The 21,290-nt window shown below is 42.3% G+C and overlaps 1 protein-coding gene across 1 annotated transcript in view; it reads right to left on the bottom strand.

Annotated features, from left to right (window-relative positions):
- Window positions 1-252: 252 nt before the first annotated feature.
- Window positions 253-21,290, bottom strand: part of TMEM260 (transmembrane protein 260) — a 76,380-nt gene continuing 55,342 nt past the window's right edge. Inside the window, exons 12-16 of the mRNA XM_004601770.2 lie at window positions 16,239-16,387; window positions 9,074-9,250; window positions 6,737-6,790; window positions 5,225-5,315; window positions 253-1,114 (exon numbers count right to left, since the gene is read on the bottom strand). Coding sequence (XP_004601827.2) covers window positions 860-1,114; window positions 5,225-5,315; window positions 6,737-6,790; window positions 9,074-9,250; window positions 16,239-16,387 — 726 coding nt within the window. The 3' untranslated portion in view covers window positions 253-859. The remainder of the gene's footprint in view (window positions 1,115-5,224; window positions 5,316-6,736; window positions 6,791-9,073; window positions 9,251-16,238; window positions 16,388-21,290) is intronic.

The following is a 21,290-nucleotide window of genomic DNA, read 5'->3' on the forward strand; positions in this document are numbered from 1 at the left end:
TCTTACTATGTTCTCTTTAGTAATATGTATAAAAGATGCTTGTAACAGAATTGAATTTTTTGAACTACTTCCCCAGGCTCCCCCAGGTGCCCCCTCCACTTTTTTTTTTTTTTTCACATTTTGGCAGCTGGAGTCTATTAATTATTGGGCCCTGATTTAAGAGGTAAAGAAGAAGTGTAACATAAATATAAAATTAAGGAGATGCTAAATCCTTTTATACTGGCCAGTTACGCAACTGAAAACAAGCTAATACAAATTTGTTTCAGTTTTTAATGATTTCAAAGAATTATCTAAGACAAAACTCCAACTTCAAAAAATTCTAGCTGGTATTTAGCTTGAAGTATAAGCGTATGTAACAAACACATCTACTGTAGGAAAAAAAAGCATTCTGACTTGCAGTGTACCACGATCTGATCTTTTTTCTTTAAATAAAAAAAGACCTCATCTCTCGGAAGAAGAGTTTTCAGCTTGGAAATTAGTTTTATTTTTAAGGCTTTAACCTTTAAAACCCATCCCAACAAGCAGAGCCAGACTGATGGTGGATTGTGTCAGTCCCTGAAAACAATCCATTCTTCTTAGAAATCTAGTCAAGCACATTCACTTGGTGAACATGTGGACGCAGGAATATTTTCCTAATGAGTCTCACTGTAATACAAATTTGGTCACATGGAAAAACAGCATTTGCATAAAGAACACGTTTTAGCCACCAGCATCCTCCCTCCCCCCCTCAGCACTGCTATGACAGGTAAGGTGGCACATGTCTTTGTTTTTCACACATTATCTTTTCTGGGAGGAAGAACTTTGGGACTTGGGCATTTTGGAAGCTGAACACCGAGCAGGTTTTTCACATTTTGCTGTCTCAGGCATTTTTCATATTTCTCAGACTCTGCAGTTCTTTTCTTAGGTGCTTTAGAGCCACCAAAATATCAGCCAGCTGTGGATCATTCTGGGCTCTCTGGGTGTAGAGATGAAAATGTCTGATGGTTTCCGATAACAAAACTTCCGGCGTGGCACCACTTTCCCCAAGGTGCAGCATCCGCTCGCAGGCGATGGCATAGTTCTTGTGCCAATTCACAGGGTGCTGCCTTTGTGAAGAGACAAGTTCCTTATAAAGCTGGAAGAATGCAAAAAGTTGGAGTCCACTGTTACTTCTTGACATTTTTTTTTTCCCCTCAATGTCACAGAAAACACAGAGGAAGAGGGGTAATAACATGTATGTGAGCACACAGACACACAGACACACACACACACACACAGAATCACATACATACACTCTAAGCAGCCAACAGTAGAAATCTAATCGTTGCTAGGCCATGCAGAAAATTCAAGGATGTTACTGTAATTATGACAGTAGCAGGAGGCAAATGTGCTTCCTCTGAAACTGCTTCTGGGTTTTTTCGGCTGCTGCAGAGGACCCCCTAAGACATACTGTGTCAGTACAAAATGGTCTTCCTCCAGAAAGATGTTCTGGGAAAGGGATTTAGTTCTAATTCACAGAAAGCTATTTACTCAACAGGCAGGAAGGCAGAAACTCTAAATTTAGCTGTAGGAAGGGAAAAAAAAAAGCTTTCTTTAGAAAACTGCATGGAAAAAGAAACTTGAAGGGATTTAAATTTTTGTCCATATTTTCACATAAATGTCTCTCTCCATTAAAAACAACAGTAGTAAGAGCAGCAACAAAAGCGAGGTCTCCAGAAATCACATCTTCAGTGAAGCTGGGTGGAACAGAGCTTTGGGGACTCCTGAAAGGAACACACTTAAAAATCACCACAGGAGCCCAGGATTACAATTTTTGGTCAGTTAAAACTGCTCACAAGATTTGGGGTTTTTGTTTTTCGACATCAGAGACTACTCATTGGACAATTAGGATTTGTGATACTGGGGTTTTTTTCTAAAGGGAAAAATATCCAAATTAAATCAATGAAAAAAGTGGTCACCAATATGCAAAACTGAATTATTATGCTTTTGCTGATTGGGGAGTTTCATCGCCTTCCTAGGATTTTATTAGAGCCATATTAGAGCCAGTTCTACCGGAAGTTGCAACTCCACAGGACACACAGCTGGCAAGGATACATTCCCCGGGGATGATGCTCTTTGAGTCAGCACTGCATCCATCCCTGTTGTTCAATGGAAGGGGCCTCACTGGAGTTCCCTGCTGCTCCTGCTTCTCCAGAGCAAACACCTGCCTACCCCGTTTGGCCTAGGAAAATCCCCCAGAAAAAAATACCACAACCCAGATTGGTTACGAAAATCGGCTTAGTGATAACCATGAGTCTTCAAGCTGCCTTCTGAAGTGAATCCTTCCCTTAGTTTCCCTCTTCCCATAAATGGCACTCACCAGGCATTTTGTTTTCATTTGGGGGCCACACCTTTGCCCCAGGGAATGAACTTGAGGCAAGTGCCTTACTTGCTGTCCTATCTCTCCAGTTTCGGTGACAATTTTCATAGACATCAAAGCTATCCAGCCAGCCTCCTGTCCTTTATTGTCTCACTGGAATGTTTCAAGTTTGTCTCCCTTTGCCATTAGCCATCTTCCTTTCTCCATCTCTCCACAGTGCTCCACCAGAGCTTCCTTAGGGCATGGAAGGTAAGGACAGGCACAGGGCATGCTTGACTAGCATAGAGAAGGTGCCTGGACAATGCCATGTGCTTCCTGAAGGTTCAAACCCCTGCTGAGCTGGGAGTTCAAATGGATGTCAGCTCTTTAGAACACAGGTATGCTCCTGACCTCTCTGCTCCAGACTTGGGCATTCGAATGGCCAGAACCCCCTGTCACTGACTCGTCATCATTCCAGTCTAGCCGAGTCAACCACATGTGCTGTAAAGAGAAGGGGTATTTCTCACCATGGAGAGTCCTATTTCCTCCTCTGCCTGTATTACTGGGCCCTGAGTCTACATATGGGGAAACTGAGTCAATTTACTGAGTTTCCTAAGGATAAAAGGGAATGGCCACCCTCGTACTACCTCTAAACTCACTAGCATCTCTAGAACCTGAATTTCCGAGTGGGATAACAGAAATACTAACAAAAATACCCTAAACACCTAACAACAACATTCTTGAAAATTCAGCCCTGGTCTTGTTGATCTGGGAGACTGTGAATGAGATGCCTGTAGGCTGTGCTAGAGTGACCAGGAATCACAGGGACTCCACAGCCAGGAGTTGGGATCTGCTTCACACTGAACAGGCAAGTGAGAAAAGTCTGAAACGTTGGTTAAGTCTCAGGTTTCTTTTTATTAGTCCTGGTTTTTCAAAGAAGCTCAGAATATCAGAGTTAAGTAGGACAGGAGGGGAACAGGAATGAGAGATACTCTCTAAGTTTAGTTGTTTTTTTTTGTTGTTGTTGTTCTGGGCCACACCCGACAATGCTCAGGGGTTACTCCTGGCTCTGCACTCAGGAATCACTCCTGGCAGTGCTGGGGGAACCATATGCAATGCCGGGGATAGAGCCCATATCAGCTCCATGCAAGGCAAATGCCCTACCTGCTGCACCATTACTTCAGCCTGGATCTCTAAGTTTAAAGCCTGCTTTTTTACTTTAAAGGGAAACTTCGAGGTCTAGGTAGGTCAGTGAGTCAGGAGTGGGGCCTTAAATCTGGGTTGCCAGAGGCTGCTCTTACAAAGGATCCTGTGACGTGTACCACTGGGCACTTGGCTGTGCTGCCCCGGGCTTCCCACACCTACCCCTCACTGCCTCTGCTGCCCCTGTCTGACCTGCTCCTTCTCCTCCTTCAAGCTGACTCTGTAACATCTCCCCAGAAACTCTCCAGGGCACCTCTGCCACCTGCTCCCACCACCCACAAAGCTGAACTGAACTCAGCACTCACTCTTCTAGCTCCCTCTCGAGCCTTCTCCTCGGAGAGCTGGGCACAGGCTTGTCTCCACCAGGCGAGCTGGCACACATGGGGCACTCAGGAAATACTGGGCGTGGCACAACAAATGGATCACTGGGAAATTTCGGAGGAAAAGGACTTCATCCTTGGCTATTTTGACATTTCACGCAACAGCCCCTAAGAGCAGAAGCCCTCTGCACTGCCCACCCATGTGGCTCAGTTTTCCCAGGTCCTGGCCGGGCTACTTCTGCTTCTGTGGCTGGAGCCCAGACAAACTCTGATGTGCCCAAGAAGCCCAGGGCTGGAAGTCACAGAAATGTAGGGAGCATTGCTTAAGCAACCATGGCGATTCCTTCCCCTGTCTGTCCTCAGCCCGTCTGAGAGGACAGTGACAGAGCCCTGTGTGGCTGCGTGTTTAGAAAGCTGGGTTGACTTCTGGGAGCACAGAAGAAAGAGCCACTCTCTGGAAACTTTGCCTTTTCTCATGAAATCTCAACCAGCTATGTCACAGCAAGGGCAGAGAGCTCAGACTTGGGCAGAGAGGACAGCCTGCCAGATTGGTTTGTGGCTTCCAATGCTCTCATTTGACACATCATCATCAATGTTGTGGCTTAAAACAACATAACAGCGGAGGCTGGGGAGATGGTACAGCAGGGAAGGCACTTGCCTTGCATGGCGCCAACCTGAGTTCATTCCCTGCATATGGTCCCCCGAGTCCTTCCAGGAGTGGTCGAAAAACCCCAAAACTAAACAGCAAAACAATAGCATACATTCATTATCTTATGCTTCTGGAGGTCATGAAGTCATGGAACCTATTCCTATGAAACTAGCAGGATTGTGCATCTCCAGAAGGTTCCTGAATCTATCTTGGCCCTTTCCAGCTCCCTTAACTGAAGCTCCTCCTCCCCCATCTTCCAGGCCAGTATCTTTGGCAGCTTCTCTCTGATCTCCCCTTGCCGTGATGATTCCTGACTCCAAAGGCTGCCTTCCTGCCTCCCCATTTTTACTGACGAGGACCCCTGTTTTGATACTAAAGTATGCAGATTATTCAGGATAAAAGTCCCTCTCGGGAGATTCTTGACATAATCACACCCAAAGGTCCCCTTTGCCATGTCAAGTTATATCTCCAGGTCTTCGATATTAGGACACAGACATCTTTAGGAGCAGCTGTTACCTTGCAACCACAGTTTACAACACATCAGATACTAATTGTATCATGTGCACCACACATTAGATACATAAAGGTGTTTTTCCACAGTCCTACTTTATAATACCCAATAAAACCAGAAAGGAAAAAAAGTCTTTCTCCTTTGCTAATCCACCCTTCTCTCTAACCAAGTCATTACCACCATCCCAAACAAATCTATTCATGTACATATAAAGCATAACCTACATTATATGCATGAGTGTAGAATTCAGCTTTTACAGACGCAGGCATATTAGCAGATTCTGCCAAGCTAAAGATGAAGAAAGGGGTCTTCATCCTGGCATGGAGACAGAAGGAATTAAAATTAAAATCATGTCTATACCAAGTCCTTTACTATGTCATTTTCACCCTCACATTCATAGAAGTTTATGCAAAACCAAAAGCATAAACTTTTGCTTAATCCCTCCTCAGTCAAGATACTGCATTACCCATTGATGGCCAAATCTTTTAGCAAAAACCTTGTGCATGTGCATGCTTCCACTCTTCTATATCATGTGTGATCAGGCATGTATGTCACCATAATGCAGGAGCAGCTGGGATGGAGAGGCCTTGCCAAGTTTGTCAGCATGTTCCTGAATGTTCTCAGTGCAAATGCTTTTGCCATGTGTGACCAGTTCTTCAAAGGTGGCTGGACCCTCTGACCACATGCACTTATCCCTACTTGTACTGAACACACCAATTAAATTGATACCGGATAATTGGACCAGATAATGAGCAGCTTTTTTCTATTACATGATCTCTCCTATAGCTTTCCCACATTCAAATACAGTGAAGAACTGTACAAACACACTGATCAAACTTTTTGACCAGTGCTTCAAAGCAAGTATCTACCCCTATAAGTTGATCTAGGGAAAAACTGACAGCTTGAACTGCACAGTTTTCAAAAACACTACTGCCTCATACTTATCTCTGTGACTGCTATTCTGGAGCTGACTTTTTGGGCAGTTTCCTAGGAGCCTCTGTATAATCACATAAGCCCTTATGTCTCTTGGTGCAAGTGTGGGCTCTGGCCCAGAGGGGGCACTGGCACATTATCGAGGAAGGAAGGACTTCTGCTGTACCTGCGACCCGTGTTTGTGTCATTCAAGCCACTTACAAGCATGCTTAGACCAAAGCCAGTTAGGGTTAGGTACCTGGATTGTTTAAAAAGAATGACAGATAACCACGAAGTGACCCCCTACATGAACAACAGGAAAACTTAAGCATTTAGCATGTGACATTTCAAATCTGGGAGCTGCCTGAGGAGGAGCTGTGCAATTTTTATGCAAGTGGTGTATGTGTCAGTGTGGCATCGGAGTCTAGGAAGGATTCAATAAGCGATGAAAGCACAAATGGCCACATTACACGCACATACAGGGCCATCCATCGACTATGAATCGTTCAGTGACACTCCCGCCGGTTTGGGGCTCTCATTAGCAGCACCATGGCCTTGACAAACCATGTCTTTGACAAACCATGTCTCACCTTGGCTTGTTCTTTGGTAAAATGGGATGATCCTAACATCTCATAGGGGGATGTGAAGGTGAAATGGGATCATATGTGTATAATGATCACCAGTATCTCAAACAAAATAATGGCTCACAAATGTTTTTTTTCTGTCTCACCATTCACCCCCCATGCCTCAAATGAAAGCACCACAGGCTCTTTCCCTGGCTTACTGAAAACCAGAGTGCTGACCCCAAAATGTAGATCAGTCACCTTGCTTGCCACATCTCCTCATTGGCCACAGATTCCCAAGAAGACGAAGCAAACCTAGAATTACAAGAAAACAGTGATATTTTTCTGTTTATGGGTCAAGAGGGGGCAGACAAAAAAGGGTTTCCTGGCTTCCATACAGTCATATTGTGGGGTTCTAGTCCAGGACAGACCACAGGAATCTATTTAGCTTTCTTAAGACTCTTTTTACAGGAGCCCGCATTCTAGAATAACTTGATTTTCTGCCCCTGAGCAAGGAATTCAGATACAGGCACCCCGGTTCGCAAGAAGGATGGTGGTCAGACCAGATAACCAGACCCATATCACATGACCCGTATCAGAAGACCCAGGACTGCCCCCAGAACCGGGACATTCCTGAATATTGGCGCGAATACTGATCTATAAAACCATAGGCTAAGGAGTGATGAACTTTTAAATGGATTGGTTAAGAAAGTTTGCAATATTACAAATCTATTGGCTATGAAATGCGCGGGCTCTGCTGTAACGGCCGGGGAAGGCCTATATAAGATCTCCTTTGGAGAAGCTCAGGGTCTTTTGCCCAACCTGCTGGACCTGCGTGTCCGTGTAGGCGGCTGGACCCTGGCTAGCCAGTCTTACAATAAACCCTGCTTGCTGTTTGCAGTCTCTGGAGTCTCTTTGTCGTTATAGGGAGATCTCGATCCGCGCCCTAACAATATAATCCATGTTTTATTAGGCCAATAACAGATCTTGAAGTACTGATAACAAAACAATTATTCTGCAAATGCACCACCTTTGTTAATTGGGTAAATGTGTTTTTAATTTATATTTTTGCAGTGCTGGGGCGTGAACCTCATCCCTCCACAGCCCAGGGATGTGCTTGACCACTGCATTACACCCTGCCTCATGATACATGTGTCTCGCATGATCAGTGGAGAGAGGGTGGAGGCATCTGGAGGTGGCACTAGGGTCAGGTGAGGCCTGGGTCACTCTGTGGACACAGCTATTAGCAGCCAGTGAGTGTAAAGCCAGGGGCCAAGGGGGAACAGATGGGAAGGGCAGGCTGGCCTCCATACAGGGTGGGAGTGAGGAGGCAGCTCCAAGAGTGCTATCAAGTTCTATACACCAACTACTTTATCCTTGTGAATAGAATCTCCCTTACTGGTCTGTTGGGGCTGGATGGAGACCCAAGAATGATATGTGTGTGTGTGTGTGTGTGCGCGCGCGCGCACGTGCGCGCGCGCACGCCCACGCTGCTGTCAGAAGAGCTGGTGATGTTCTGGTGATGTTCTAACTCTCCCTCATGACAGGGATGGGGTGGGTGTTAGAGAGCCACCATCCAGCTTTGTTATGGCACAGCTTTGTGGTTCGTTTACTCCTACGGGTTGAAAGGAGCTTGTGGCAGCCTCCCACACCCCTGTGCCCCCAACCCCCAAACTCCAATACCCCATGGGTTAGCCCACTGTTCTTGAATTAGCAGCAATAAGCTATTTACTCTTCACATGGTTTGTGGGGGCTAGGGAGATGGCTCAAAGGGCCACGGTACATGCTTTGCAAAGCAGGAGTCCAGGGTTCAGTCCCAGGCACTGCATGGTCTCCTGAGTATTGCCGGTATGTAGCCCCCAAAACATAAACAGTGTTCACAAGTTATTATTTTGTTTTGGGGGCCACATATGGCAATGATCAGGGCTAACTCCAGGCTCTGTCCTCAGGAATCACTCAGAGTTTGGGGGGGTCCATGTGTGGTGCTGTGGACTGAATCAGGATCAGCTGTGTGTAGGCAAGCAAGCGCTTTACCTGCTCTACCCTCTGGCCCTTAAATATGTACATAATTTTAAAAATGCACAATACAGGCCATAACCCACTGTCCATATGGGAGAAGGTCAACTCTTAGATGAAAAGGCTTTGAGGAGAACCAGCTATGCCCCAGAGTCTATCACCAGACTGAGGACAAACCAGGTAGGGAAAGTTTCTCAGGAGCCTTTCCTTCTTCCAGACCTGCCACTCCTGAGGAATGAAAAGGAGGATGAGCTTCTGGACATGGAAACTCTCCTGGGTAACAGAGGCCTTTCCACGCTCGACTGCAGCCAGTGGGTCCCCTTGTGCTGAGAGCGAGAAATGGGCTGGGGACACTGTGATGTCCACTCTGCCAGGCCTCGCTTTCCTGTACCTCCTCTCTGCTCTCCAGACACGAGGACAGGAAAGGCATGATTTTCTTCTCCATTATAATACTTGATAGGTAACCGGTGAGAACATGAACAATTCATAAAGAAAAAGAATGAAATTGAAAGGCATTTTAAAATTTTATGACCCACTTAAGGCACAAAAATCTTCTCTGATGCCTAGAACAGTTCTTCTTACCTCCCATACTCCTCAGTCCAGTTATAGATATTTCTGGTAAGTTTTATCCACTTCTCAGGGTGGAACACATTCTCCAAAGGAACAAATTTGTCACAAGAACCCCATGGCCACAGTGAATATTTCTTCTTCCAAGTTGGGTCACCTTCATGAATTCCTATACAAACAAAGGTTTCTTTTCTATTAAGAGAAAAAAAATTTTTTTTTTTTTACTTCAAGGTAAATAAATAGAAAAATCTTTCTGAGCAATCTAGAAACCTTTTACAGACAGGTTCTACATCTCTGAATTAATTCTGAATTCCAAATAACATCATCTATAGCTAACCCACAGTATCTATTGAATCAAAATTATTTGATTGGTATAAAAACTTTCCGCTACTTTGAAACAAGGCACTTCTGAGTAGGATTTTTCCCTGCCATTTATGATTACCCTGACTTGGGGGGAAATTACTTCACTACTTGTGCTTCATCTTTGCATCTTTGAACTGGGTGTCACTCTCAGAGCTGTTTAAGATGAAATGCCACTTCTGACGCTTGGAACTGTGTGGTTTCCAGGGCAGATGAAGCAGAAACACGCTGCCTCGCCTCTCCTGCTACAGGCAACTAGGATTTCCAGCAAGACTAGAGGGAACAGCAATCACAGACTCTGAAGAGGACATGCTAGAGATCATATGAGGAAAGAAAAATCAGAATTCTCAGTTCTACCAAATCGGTGGGGGGTTTGCCATTTTCCCCTTCCCATTTTACCTGGCCTGAACAGAAAAGAATTCTGGTCCCCAGAAGTGCCAGTCAAATGAGGACAAAAAGAGGTCTCAGGAAAGCCCTCCTTCATTGCTTGCTTGCTTGTTTGCCCCTGGGGAGTAAGAAAGGGATCTGCTTAGGGTTGGTGGAACTGAGGGGCTCTCCTGGGTTTTCCCCTGGCATCAAGAGATCACACTAGGTGGCCACAGAGGCAGCAGCAAAATAAAGGTCCTCCCCCACACCAGGAAAAATGCTTAAAATGACACTATTATCAGTTTTCTAATCATGGAACTAATAGCTTACTGTCACTGTCACTGTCATCCCGTTGCTCATCGATTTGTTTGAGCGGGCACCAGTAACGTCTCTCATTGTGAGACTTATTGTTACTGGCTTTTGGCATATTGAATATACCACAGGTAGCTTTCCAGGCTCTGCCGTGCGGTCTGCCGTGCGGGTGCGATACTCTCGGTAGCTTGCTGGGCTCTCCGAGAGGGGCGGAGGAATTGAACATGGGTCGGCCACGTGAAAGGCAAACGCCCTACCGCTGTGCTATCGCTCCAGCCAAATAGCCTACACTCAAATATAATTTTAAAAGTTACAAACTCCCCCCTCTCCCTGCACCCTTACTCCCAGTGGAGCTGGTTTCTACAACCACGAAGGAGGAGGCTACATCTTAATCAGAAGAGCTGTGTCCCAGGCGCCTAGGGCAAAGAAAGCCCCGCGGCTCTGTCTCTCTGCTCGCCCACAGTAGTTCCAAGAGTAGACATGTTCACTAGCATGGCTGTGGCAGAAGAAGAAAATAAGTTCCAAGTCTGTTGACTAGAGAGTCAGAAAGGAGGGCTCCATGGAACTAAAAAGTACTGGGGTGAACTGGGAGAAAAGAGAGATCAAGAGAGCAAACTCAATGTGTATCATGGTGTTCACTCTCCAATTTTGAGAGGGGGGAAGAAGGGGAGGATGAGTGCACAAACCCATAAAGTTGTGGATAAACAACATGAACAATAGGCTCATCTCTGAGCTCAGCATAGATGAATCTGACTCAAAAGTAAACTTGAAATAAGTCATAGGACAGACCATGACCTAGATCCTGGGCTGGCCACTGGGCAAAACTCAGTTCAGATACATGGCAAGTGCTTTGGAAACAAGAAGGATGTTGGAACCAGTTGAGAGAAGGCAGGTCAGAACTTGCAGTGTGAGATTAACCTTAAGTTTTTTACATTCCTCTTGAACTGGTAAAATATTAAATCTAGGTAAACCGTGAAAACATTAAGTATGTAGACCCCAATGCCAAAGCTACCACTAAGATTTGTTTTGTTTTGTTTTGCTTTTTGGGTCACACCCGCTGATGCACAGGGGTTACTACTGGCTCTGCACTCAGGAATTACTCCTGGAGGTGCTCAGAGGACCATATGGGATGCTGGGAATTGAACCTGGGTCAGCTGCATGCAAGGCAAATGCCCTACCAACTGCGTTATCGCTACAACCCCCCAATTTTTTTTTTTACCAAGACACAGAATAAAATCTCAATAAATAATATTGAATTATTTATTTTAAATTATATCAGTATTTGGAGGCTCAGTGTGGAATTCAGGGCTCCTTCCCTGCAAGCAAACAGCCCCACTCCAGCAGCAATGCTGTCTGAGATCTCTGGGGCCACAAGGAGTTTCTTGTCAAATTCCAGTTAGGTGTATGGAAGCACCACAAGAGGGTCTTACCTCTAGTGAGCACCTCATCTAAAAAAATATGCAAGCACCCTGGCTGGGAAATGTGAGCACTGGTGAGCACATGTAGCAGCACAGTCATCCCTGGTGAACACTCTAACTAAACAAGTGAGCACTGCAGCTAGGAGTAGGTGTGACTGCCATTCACTGCAATAACAACATCAAGAGCAACAACGGGTGGGGGTGAGTAATTTTTTCAAAAAGAGAATAAGAGGCAAATAATAAAATAGTAGATATATGCCTATGCTTATCGGTAATTGAATTAGCATAACCATTCTAAATATACGACGAAAAGATAGACATTGTCAGAGTAATAAAACAAGATCTAAATATATGCTGTCTACAAGAAAACCAATTGAAATGATTAAAAGCAAAAAGGATAAAAAAGATATGCCATGAAAATACTAATCAGATTGAAGTTAATTAAAAATGACAGAATTTTTCAGTAAATACATAAAAAGTTATAAATACAATTCTATAATGAACAATATTTTAACAGATTAATACAATTAGATAACTATGTGACAAAAAATTTATCCTATACTATGTTCTTAGAAAATTTAACTCAAAATGAATAACTGATTTAAAATGTAAAACATAAAAGTATAAACATAAAAACATAAAATTATAAAGTTTTACATGAAAACATGTAAAAATATTTGTGAGTAAGCGTTAGGCAAGATGTATTTTTGTTTTGTTTTGTCTTGGGACCATATTTAATGGTGCTCAGGGATTACTACTGGCTCTGTACTCAGAAATTACTTCCAGCGGTGCTTGCAGGGCTGGGAGACTATATGGCATGCTGGGGATCAAAGCCTGGTCAGTTGCATACAAAGCAAGCACCCTACCTGCTGTACTATCTCTCTGACTCGGCAAAATGTTTTTAGATATTATTTTATTTTATTTTGCTCTTTGGGTCACACCCAGCGATGCACAGGGGTTACTCCTGGCTTTCCACTCAGGAATTACCCCTGGTAGTGCTCAGAGGACCATATGGGATGCTGGGAATCGAACCCGAGTCAGCAGCTGCATGCAAGGCAACGCCCTATCCGCTATGCTATCACTCCAGCCCCTAGATATTATTTATAAAAGCAAAAATGCCAAGCCCAAAGAGGGTTGAACATGTGATCTGCATGCTGGTAGCTTGAGTGAATCCATGGCACCACCTGGTTCCCAAAACACTTCCAAGAGTAATCCCTGAGCACAGGGCCTAGAGTAGCCCCAAACTATGGCGAAGTAAGGCTGAAGCAACAAATAAAAATTCACAGGTTCGATTCCCAGCATCTCATATGGTCCCCTGAGCACCGCCACTGAGTAATTCTGAGTGCAAAGCCTGGAGTAATCCCTGTGCATCGCCAGGTGTGACCCAAAAAAGAAAAAAAAAAAAAGAAAGAAAGAAAGGAAAAAAGTCTTAGTGCCTGATAACAGATGTCTGCATAAAGATGTGGTCATATATACATACATACATACATACATACATATATATTATATATATATCCACACACACAATGGTTTACCACTCAGTCATTAAGAGTTTGCCATTTGCAACATCAAGAACAAACTTTAAGCTCACAAATGAGTCTTAGAAGAGAGCAACACACTACAGAGATGTCTCCCCACCATGTGTCAGGCTGGTATTAACCGGGCACCTTGGAGGGGGGCAAGTGTGTCCCTTTACCTGCTCCCAAAGAACCCTGGCCCAAAACCTCCAGAACCCAATCACTGCCACACTCATGGCCAACCTTCATAGGCAGGCTCACCCTGAGCCCTCCATGCATGAGATTGAATCCGCTGAAAAACCCAGGAATGTGGGACTTGTGATTGAAACCCCCAGGCTTCCAGACTCAGGAATGGGCCCCATCTACCTATCTCCCTGCACTTCCGTTTTCCTGGCAGTCATGCCCACGAACTGCCTCGGGGTGCCATTTAAGCCCCTTAATGGCCCTGATCCAGAGGATCCAGAGATCCACAAATGAATCTCAGGAGAGTAGCACACTGCAGAGATAGCTCCCTACCCCCAACTCACCATCTAGTTAAAAAATTTTTAGCTCTAGTTCTAGCATCCTATAAAAAAATTTTAGAATTCCAGAAGTGTGCAGTCTTTTCCACAGTTATGTGACATCTCATACTTTATGCCATTGATATATCAAGAGTAGCACACCACAACTGATGGGGTGTAAGGTAGAAGACAACTAATCTTGATAAAATATATATATATGTACATATATATATGTATATTAGTACACAAGACTCAAACTCTAACAACATGCTAATCATCTCTAATATAAGGGCATGATGGCTCCAGGATGAGATACAACAATTTTCACACACTTTCCTCTAGGAAACTTTTTTGGATAATTTTTAGTCAATTACTCATACCAAGCAATACAAAATAAATGAGTTAGCATCTGTCTTTGGGGCAGGCTTGGGTGGTGGTAGGAAAACTTGAAATAATGGTGGTGGGAAGGTGTGATGGTGGTGGGGTTGGTGTTGAAATATTTAATGTAATCAATTACTGTGAACAACACTTTGAAAATAAAATTTTAAAAAACAAATTAAAAAAGAATAAACTTTAAGGGGATTGTCCTATGTTAAATAATTCAGAAGAAATGAGTGATATCACTCATTTGTTAGATATAAAAAAGCAAACAAAAAATAAAACAAACAATAAAAAAATCTTAGACTTTAACAAGAGAATGACTACAGAGGGGGGGAGGGGCCTAGATAGGTGGAACAAATAGAGGAGATTTATGGTTGGTGGTGAAATGAGGACTGGACTTCTGGTGGAGAGTGTGATGAGTCTAGTTATTGAGTTGAGAAACCAAACAAAACCAAAGAATGAAATCCTGAAATGGTGCTGGTAGACTAGACTGATCTTTACTCGAGTAGTCTGCTAGACTAGAGTTTCAATGAGGTACATACAATAAACCCATGAGGCTGGTTTCATCTGTGGCTATAGGGCAAAGCCATTCAGGATCTGGGTCTCACTACCTCTCTGTATGACCCCTCTCACCTTGCCCCCTAAGTACTGGGCTCCACACACAGCGAGACAGCAGTTTCCCCTGAGCCTGGCAGGCACCAGCCATCTCCCCTCCTCTTGGAAAACTGCTTATCATTTAGGGCCCTGTCTTTTCCTCCACACCAACATTATCACATTAACTAGATACTATAATTTGTCTGTTCAATGTATGAGGAATCATCTGAAACCCTCCCTGAAATACAAAAGCAGAAATCATGCCCACATATCTGTAGCTAATAGATGATATGTTCTGGACACCCAGCAGTTAATAAATAAATGTTGAGTGAATGCTATAGACAGAATTCACTATTTCTTCATTCATGCTTCTGGAAAAAAGTAGTACTTTAAACTATCAACTAAATCACCCATTCAGTAAATTCATTAAACATTTAGCACTAAAATGTATTAAATCTTTATTGTGTCTCATACCCTACATGTGGAATTTTTGCTAGTGGAAGTTCATTCTGTTATGTTATGACCACTAGTAGTAAATATACATATGTTTTACAACTATATTGTGGTCTACCTGAATTTGAAACAGAGTTTCACATTAATGTCAGGCCCTAGAATTACTAGGAAGCTGGAGTGTAGTAGACTCAATAAAAAATCGTGAGGTTGAATTAAATAAAATTCACCCAAAAAAGGGGACCTTGTCTGGAGAAGTTAATGGTTCTTACTGTTTTATTCCAGAATGGCACAACTAAATGTTACTCTTTCACCACATATTATATCTATTCTTTTTTTTTTTTTTTTTGCTTTTTGGGTCACACCTGGCGATGCACAGGGGTTACTCCTGGCTCTGCACTCAGGAATTACCCCTGGCAGTGCTCAGGGGACCATATGGGATGCTGGGATTTGAACCCGGGTCGGCCGAGTGCAAGGCAAACGCCCTACCCGCTGTGCTATATCTCCAGCCCCTATATCTATTCTTTTGTAAGATTTCATGAGTACAGCAAATGTCATGTTCTGAACATGGAAAGTATCTTATTACTATGTTCCCAGTAAAGGATAATTTAATTTTGGAATTTCCAAAGAATTTCTGAAGTACTGCTTATAAGGGATTAGAAATAAGTTTTTCTCCTTTATACTCTGGACAGACCTATGCATTTTATAGACAGGAGAAATGTTCAGCAATATACCATTGAAGGAGCTATTTATTCTTGACCTTAACTATGAATGAATTTATGTTTCAAGTGTAGAATCCAGCATTCTCATATTACCTCAGCCATCATAACCATAGGTGCTTTTCTTATTTATAAAAATGCCTTATTTCTTATTATAAAACTCCTTAAGCTATTTTTACATAGTGATTATTCCTGGAAAACATTTCCTTCACACTTTAAAGAGTGCCATAGTGTTGATCAGGGGGAAATGATAATGGCTTGTGATCCATCTGCAATGGTTTCAAGTAGGCAGGCACATCCCCATTTTCTCTGAATTGTACTAAGATCTTATTTGCTATTCTTGTTAATCTGTCTTTATTTTTTCTTTACCCAGAACAATAACATTTATTTTCTGTCTGGCCTCATTTATGCATAGATATGCAATTTAATTACAAAGATAATCTCACAAGTGACAGGGAAATAGGTGTAGAAAATTGGTCTTTTGGATGAAGCACAGCTGTACATAAACAATTTTAGAAAAGCTTAAGACTTTAGAAAAGCTATTATAGGAAAAGAATGCTTACTGTTTATTTATTTCAAGAAAACGATCAAGATTAAATGTGACCATCCCACCAGGTAATATTCCTTCCACAGGATTCCACCGGTTGCCAGGAAAGTTGACACCTGGTAAATGCTTTGCCATCTTAGGTAAATACCATGCATAAGTCATCATCTGTCAGAAAAATAATACAAAAATAAAAATAATATACAATGTCAAGCTTTTAATGTATTTCTTTAAAAAGGACCAAGTTTATCAAATATAATAAAAAATCTAAATTACAGATATAATTACTAAATATATAATTGACCATATATGTAGCCATATGTAAATATATATGTATAGTTTGACCAAGGTATATGGCTCAACTACTTTATGACTTAAACCTTGGGTTTCATGTCCTAAGCTATGACAATTATAGAAGAGCCCAGTTTCATGTTACTTTCATGCATCTGAAGAATTACCCAGAACATCCTTCTTCCTTTCCTATACCTAGAACATGTGTATTCAAGTTTCATAATCTGTTTACATGTCACTTCTTCTGGGATGGCCTCCTGGCTTTCCACAGTGAGCATGTTATGCTCCTTCCTACAGTACTTTGCAGGACCCACAGATACAGCTTTAGCTGATTTCCTCCTAGACTGCCAGCTCCTAGAGAGAGGGGATTGTGTGTTCTCATCTCTGGGTCTAGCAAATCGTCTAGCACAGAACAGTGCTCATATTAAGTTCACTGAGGCTAAAATGTCTTTGATGGCCAGACTACACATTGTAGGCAAAAAATAGAAATGTCATTATTCTCCTCATTCATTAATTAACAGTAGTCTGCCTTTAAAGAAGATACAACCCCTGCCTCTGAAATGCTCCATTTGATTATCTTGCCCTCAAAGTTCAAAATTCTTTTACTGCTGAGGATGTAGCTCAGAGATTCTTGCACATGTGAGGCCCTGGGATCATGGCACACTGGAGCCCTGGGCTTGATCCTTGGCACCACATAGTCCCCTGAACAGCGCTGGGAGCAAAACCATACTGCAGTGCTGCCCATAGAGTGCCCCGCTGCCTCTAAGCACGGAGGACTGCTAGGTATGGCTCCACACTGACAACAACTAAAAGAAAACTGTAGGATAACATTGGGATTGTCCTTTCAGCCTTGCTGTAGGGAACTTAGTTTACTTTAGAGCAATTTCCTTTCTGTATGGACACAGGAAGACAGTTAATATTATGCTTTGTAACTTGGGAGCCTATTGACTCCAAAAATATTTACTCCTGGGCATTTGCTTTCTCGACTCAGTTGCTCTTAGTTCCTAGCACCCCAAAAGCAGGGTCCCAACGAGGGACTGAATGGACCCAGGGCAAGCTGTGAGCTACCCTGGCATCGAAATGGGCCAGGCCAAAGCACCACAATACTCAACTATAAATTGAGAGCATGGTCACAGACAAATGCTGTCATGATCCAAAAGTAACAACGAGACTAGGATCCTGCTGGGGTTAGGAAGACTAACCTGGCCTGAGGACTGTGGTCTGGAATATATAGTGAATGTCCTCAGGAAGAACCAAACTTTAAGTCTGGTATATCTCTTATACAGATAAACTTTGTATGTGCTCATACAGATATATCCCTTACTGTGCTCTAAGGTAAACTAAGTACCCTGTGGCAAGACTGAAAAAACAAACCCAATGTTATCCTACAGAAAACCTTTTGGGTTATTTAAATTTATTAGAATCATTAAATTCATTATATATTCTTGCATAGTATTTTGGTTAAATTAAAATCATCAATATTGTTGGAATATAGCTCTAAATATTTTAGGCCTGACTTTGGTTTGTCCTTTCTCCATTGCTATATCAGACTTTAGCTTTATCTGGTAATAATCTTTAAACAATTCTGGACTACATTGGTATATCCTGCTCCCCTTGCCACTAGGAGCTTAGGTATATCAGGCACGCCCATCAAGGTGCTCCCAAGTTACTCCCATTCCTTTATTTATCCGTAATCACTTCTATGCTCCACTTCTATGCTCCCTTCCCCAACTAGTCATTCAGCTCTTCCCCTAATCAGACTGTTAATTTGTAAGGTCAGACCTTGCTAGGACAGTGTACTTGTAATGTAAGTTAATATTGCCTTTCTCTACTCCTTATGTCTTTTGAATAGTTTACTTTAAAACAATATCCTTTTTGTATGGATAAAGAAAGACAGTTGTTAATATGCTTTGGTAACATGGGATTTAATTGGCTTCAAATATTATTCACTCCCAGGCATCTGCTTTCTCGACTTAAGCCTCAGCTGCCCTTACTTCCTAGCACCCCCAAAAGCAGGGTCCCGATGAAGGACGTGACAGACCCAGGGTAAGCGGTGAGTTGTGTGCTACCCTGGCATCGAGATGGGCCTGGCCAAAGCGCCTAATGCTTAACTATATGTTAATAGCTTGGTCATGGACATGTCATGTCATGATCCAAAAGCAATGACGAGACTAGGACCCTGCTAGGGATAGGAAAGACTAATCTGGCCTGAGCACTGTAGTCTGAGATCGAGATGACCCCAGGAGAGCAATTCTATAAGCTTAATGCATCTCTTGCTATGTCCATACAAAATGATTAATAATATGAATACTTATATGTTAGTTGGACAAAAAGAAGAGAAACACACCCATGGGATTCCGCTCTTGGGCGGGTGTCCTGCTGAAAGAGTATCTGTCCTAGAAGAAGCATCCCCTAAGGGAAGAACTTTACCCCCTATTGCCCTATTGATTGTGACCACACCTATGTGTAAGCCCCGATCTCTGATGCTGGGGGATTTAAGGGGGCTGTATGAGGGGGTTCGGGGAAGAAGCAGAGAGAGAGAGAGAGAGAGAGAGAGAGAGAGAGAGATGGGAGTGTATAGAGAGGAGATTGGAATAAACTGCGATTGAGATCAACCAGCTTGGCTCCGTTTCTTCCTTCACCTGCCTCATCGTCGCCATCAATCTCCCCGGGGTGGGGAAGAGGCTGGAAGACTACCGAACTCGGGCGGCGGGAGAGACAGCGCTGCTGCCCTATGCCCTGTGCCCGAGGCATGGCGCGGTGTGCCCTGCGTGGCCCTCCTTTCTCTTTTTCTTTTTTGTGTTTTTACACAACTATAGAATGTTCTTAACATTTGGATATCATTGTTTGAATAATGATGCTTAATTTTAATCTAGGTATATACTATAAATACCCCCAAAATATTTCCTGAGTTAAATTTTGTTACCTAATAGTTTTAGTATTTGGAGATGGTAACATTAAATATCCAATGTATGCTATAATCTTATGATGTCTTATTTAACAAACGGTGCTGGGAAAAACATGCAAAATGAGTGAACTCGGACCCCTTTCTAACACCATGCACAAAAGTCAAAACAAAATGGATAAAGACTTTGCTATTACACCCTAATGGTTATGGCATAAAATCTAGTTGCATCATCAATGACTCAGTATCATTAGCCATGCTACCAGAATAAACAAATAGGACTACATCAAATTAGAAGCTTCTACACTACAGAAGGGACAATGGCAGAGGGAAGTGTGGAGGGTGTGGTGCTGAAATGTTTTATGCATGAAGCCTTTCCATTAACAGTATTGTAAACCACAGTGCCTAAAATAAAATACTATTTCTAACAAAAAGAAATGCATTGGAAGATGATTATACAAGAGGCTTCCATTGTGCTGGTATTTATTTTGAGAGCTGGATGGTGGGTACACAGTTATTAGTTATTTACTGTGGCTCTTTTATCTGGGTGGGTGACACATATGGTGGTGTATAGGGGTCACTCCTGGTCGTATTATGTCCCCCTGCTGGTGCACAGGAGTCACTCCTGGATCTTTGAAGGCAAGTGCCTTAATCCGTGTACCACCCCTCGGGCCCTATGGTGGCTCTCAAGGCTCAAATATTTTGTGAAATAAAATTAAGAGGTAATATATGTTCCTTCTAAAAAATTAAAACATTTAAATATAAAACAATAAAACTATAGTGTAATATCAAATTGTCAGTATGATTTCAGTTTTGACTAGAAGCCTGAAGACCAATTAATATATATAAACAGCTTATAAAATATATAATTTGTAAATGCCTTTATATTTATAAATCTGTTTCTATAGCTTTATCCAAAATTCTAATTATTTATGAATGCAATAAAATTTATTAAATATTATGTCTAACCATCATATTGAATTAATCATAATGTCAAATTAATCATAATACAAATGACTCAAAAAAGAATTCAGAGCTGGATTCAAAATTAGAGCCAGCAAACTCCTCTGGGCTGCTCTGAGTGTAAGGAGGCCTTTCCTGATCATCACCTTCTTCCAAAAGTCTATACAAGGGTAATAACATGTAGCCTGAACACTCAGAAACAAATCTTCATTTCTTTCATTTTTTTAGACTATACCCAGTAGTGCTCAGGGCTTACTCCTGGGTGCTGGGTGGGGCCATATGGGATGCTGAGTACTGAGCCAATGTCCACCACATGCAAAGTGCCTTATCTACATACTATTTTTCTGGCCTCTAGAAATCTTTCTTTAGGTTTATAAATACATTGGAGTATAGCAGATAAGGCGCTTGCCTTGAACACAGCTGACTCGGGTTTGATCTCCAACACCACACAGGGTCCCCCAAGCTCTGCAAAAACGATCTCTGAACAGAGAGCCAGGGGTAAGCCCTGAGTACAGCTGGATGTGCCACCCTACCTCACAAAGAAAACAAAATATAAAATTGCTCTGACAGACCCAGAGATTTTTACAAGTCCTCGCCAAATATACGTCTGCCCTAAGAAAACAAAGTTTATACAAAAATAATTTACTGAAGAATTATAGTTACCAATTTCTATTTTGAATAAAATGCTTACTTACCTACAATATGATGTATAGCTATCCTAATTCATTTTAATTCCTGGGCCAGTAGGTAGTGTTAATTTGAAAGGCTGAGTTGACTAAATATGAAAGAACAATTTAAAAATAAATTTACAATACAGTATTTTTATGGTTTGCCAGGTGAAATAAGGATCTAGAATATTATTTTAATTTAACAAGAAATAGTTCTTAAATTCAGACTAGATGATGAAAAAAG

The sequence above is a fragment of the Sorex araneus genome, chromosome 3 (assembly GCF_027595985.1).
Source record: "Sorex araneus isolate mSorAra2 chromosome 3, mSorAra2.pri, whole genome shotgun sequence".
In the NCBI taxonomy this organism is placed as follows: Eukaryota; Metazoa; Chordata; class Mammalia; order Eulipotyphla; family Soricidae; genus Sorex; species Sorex araneus.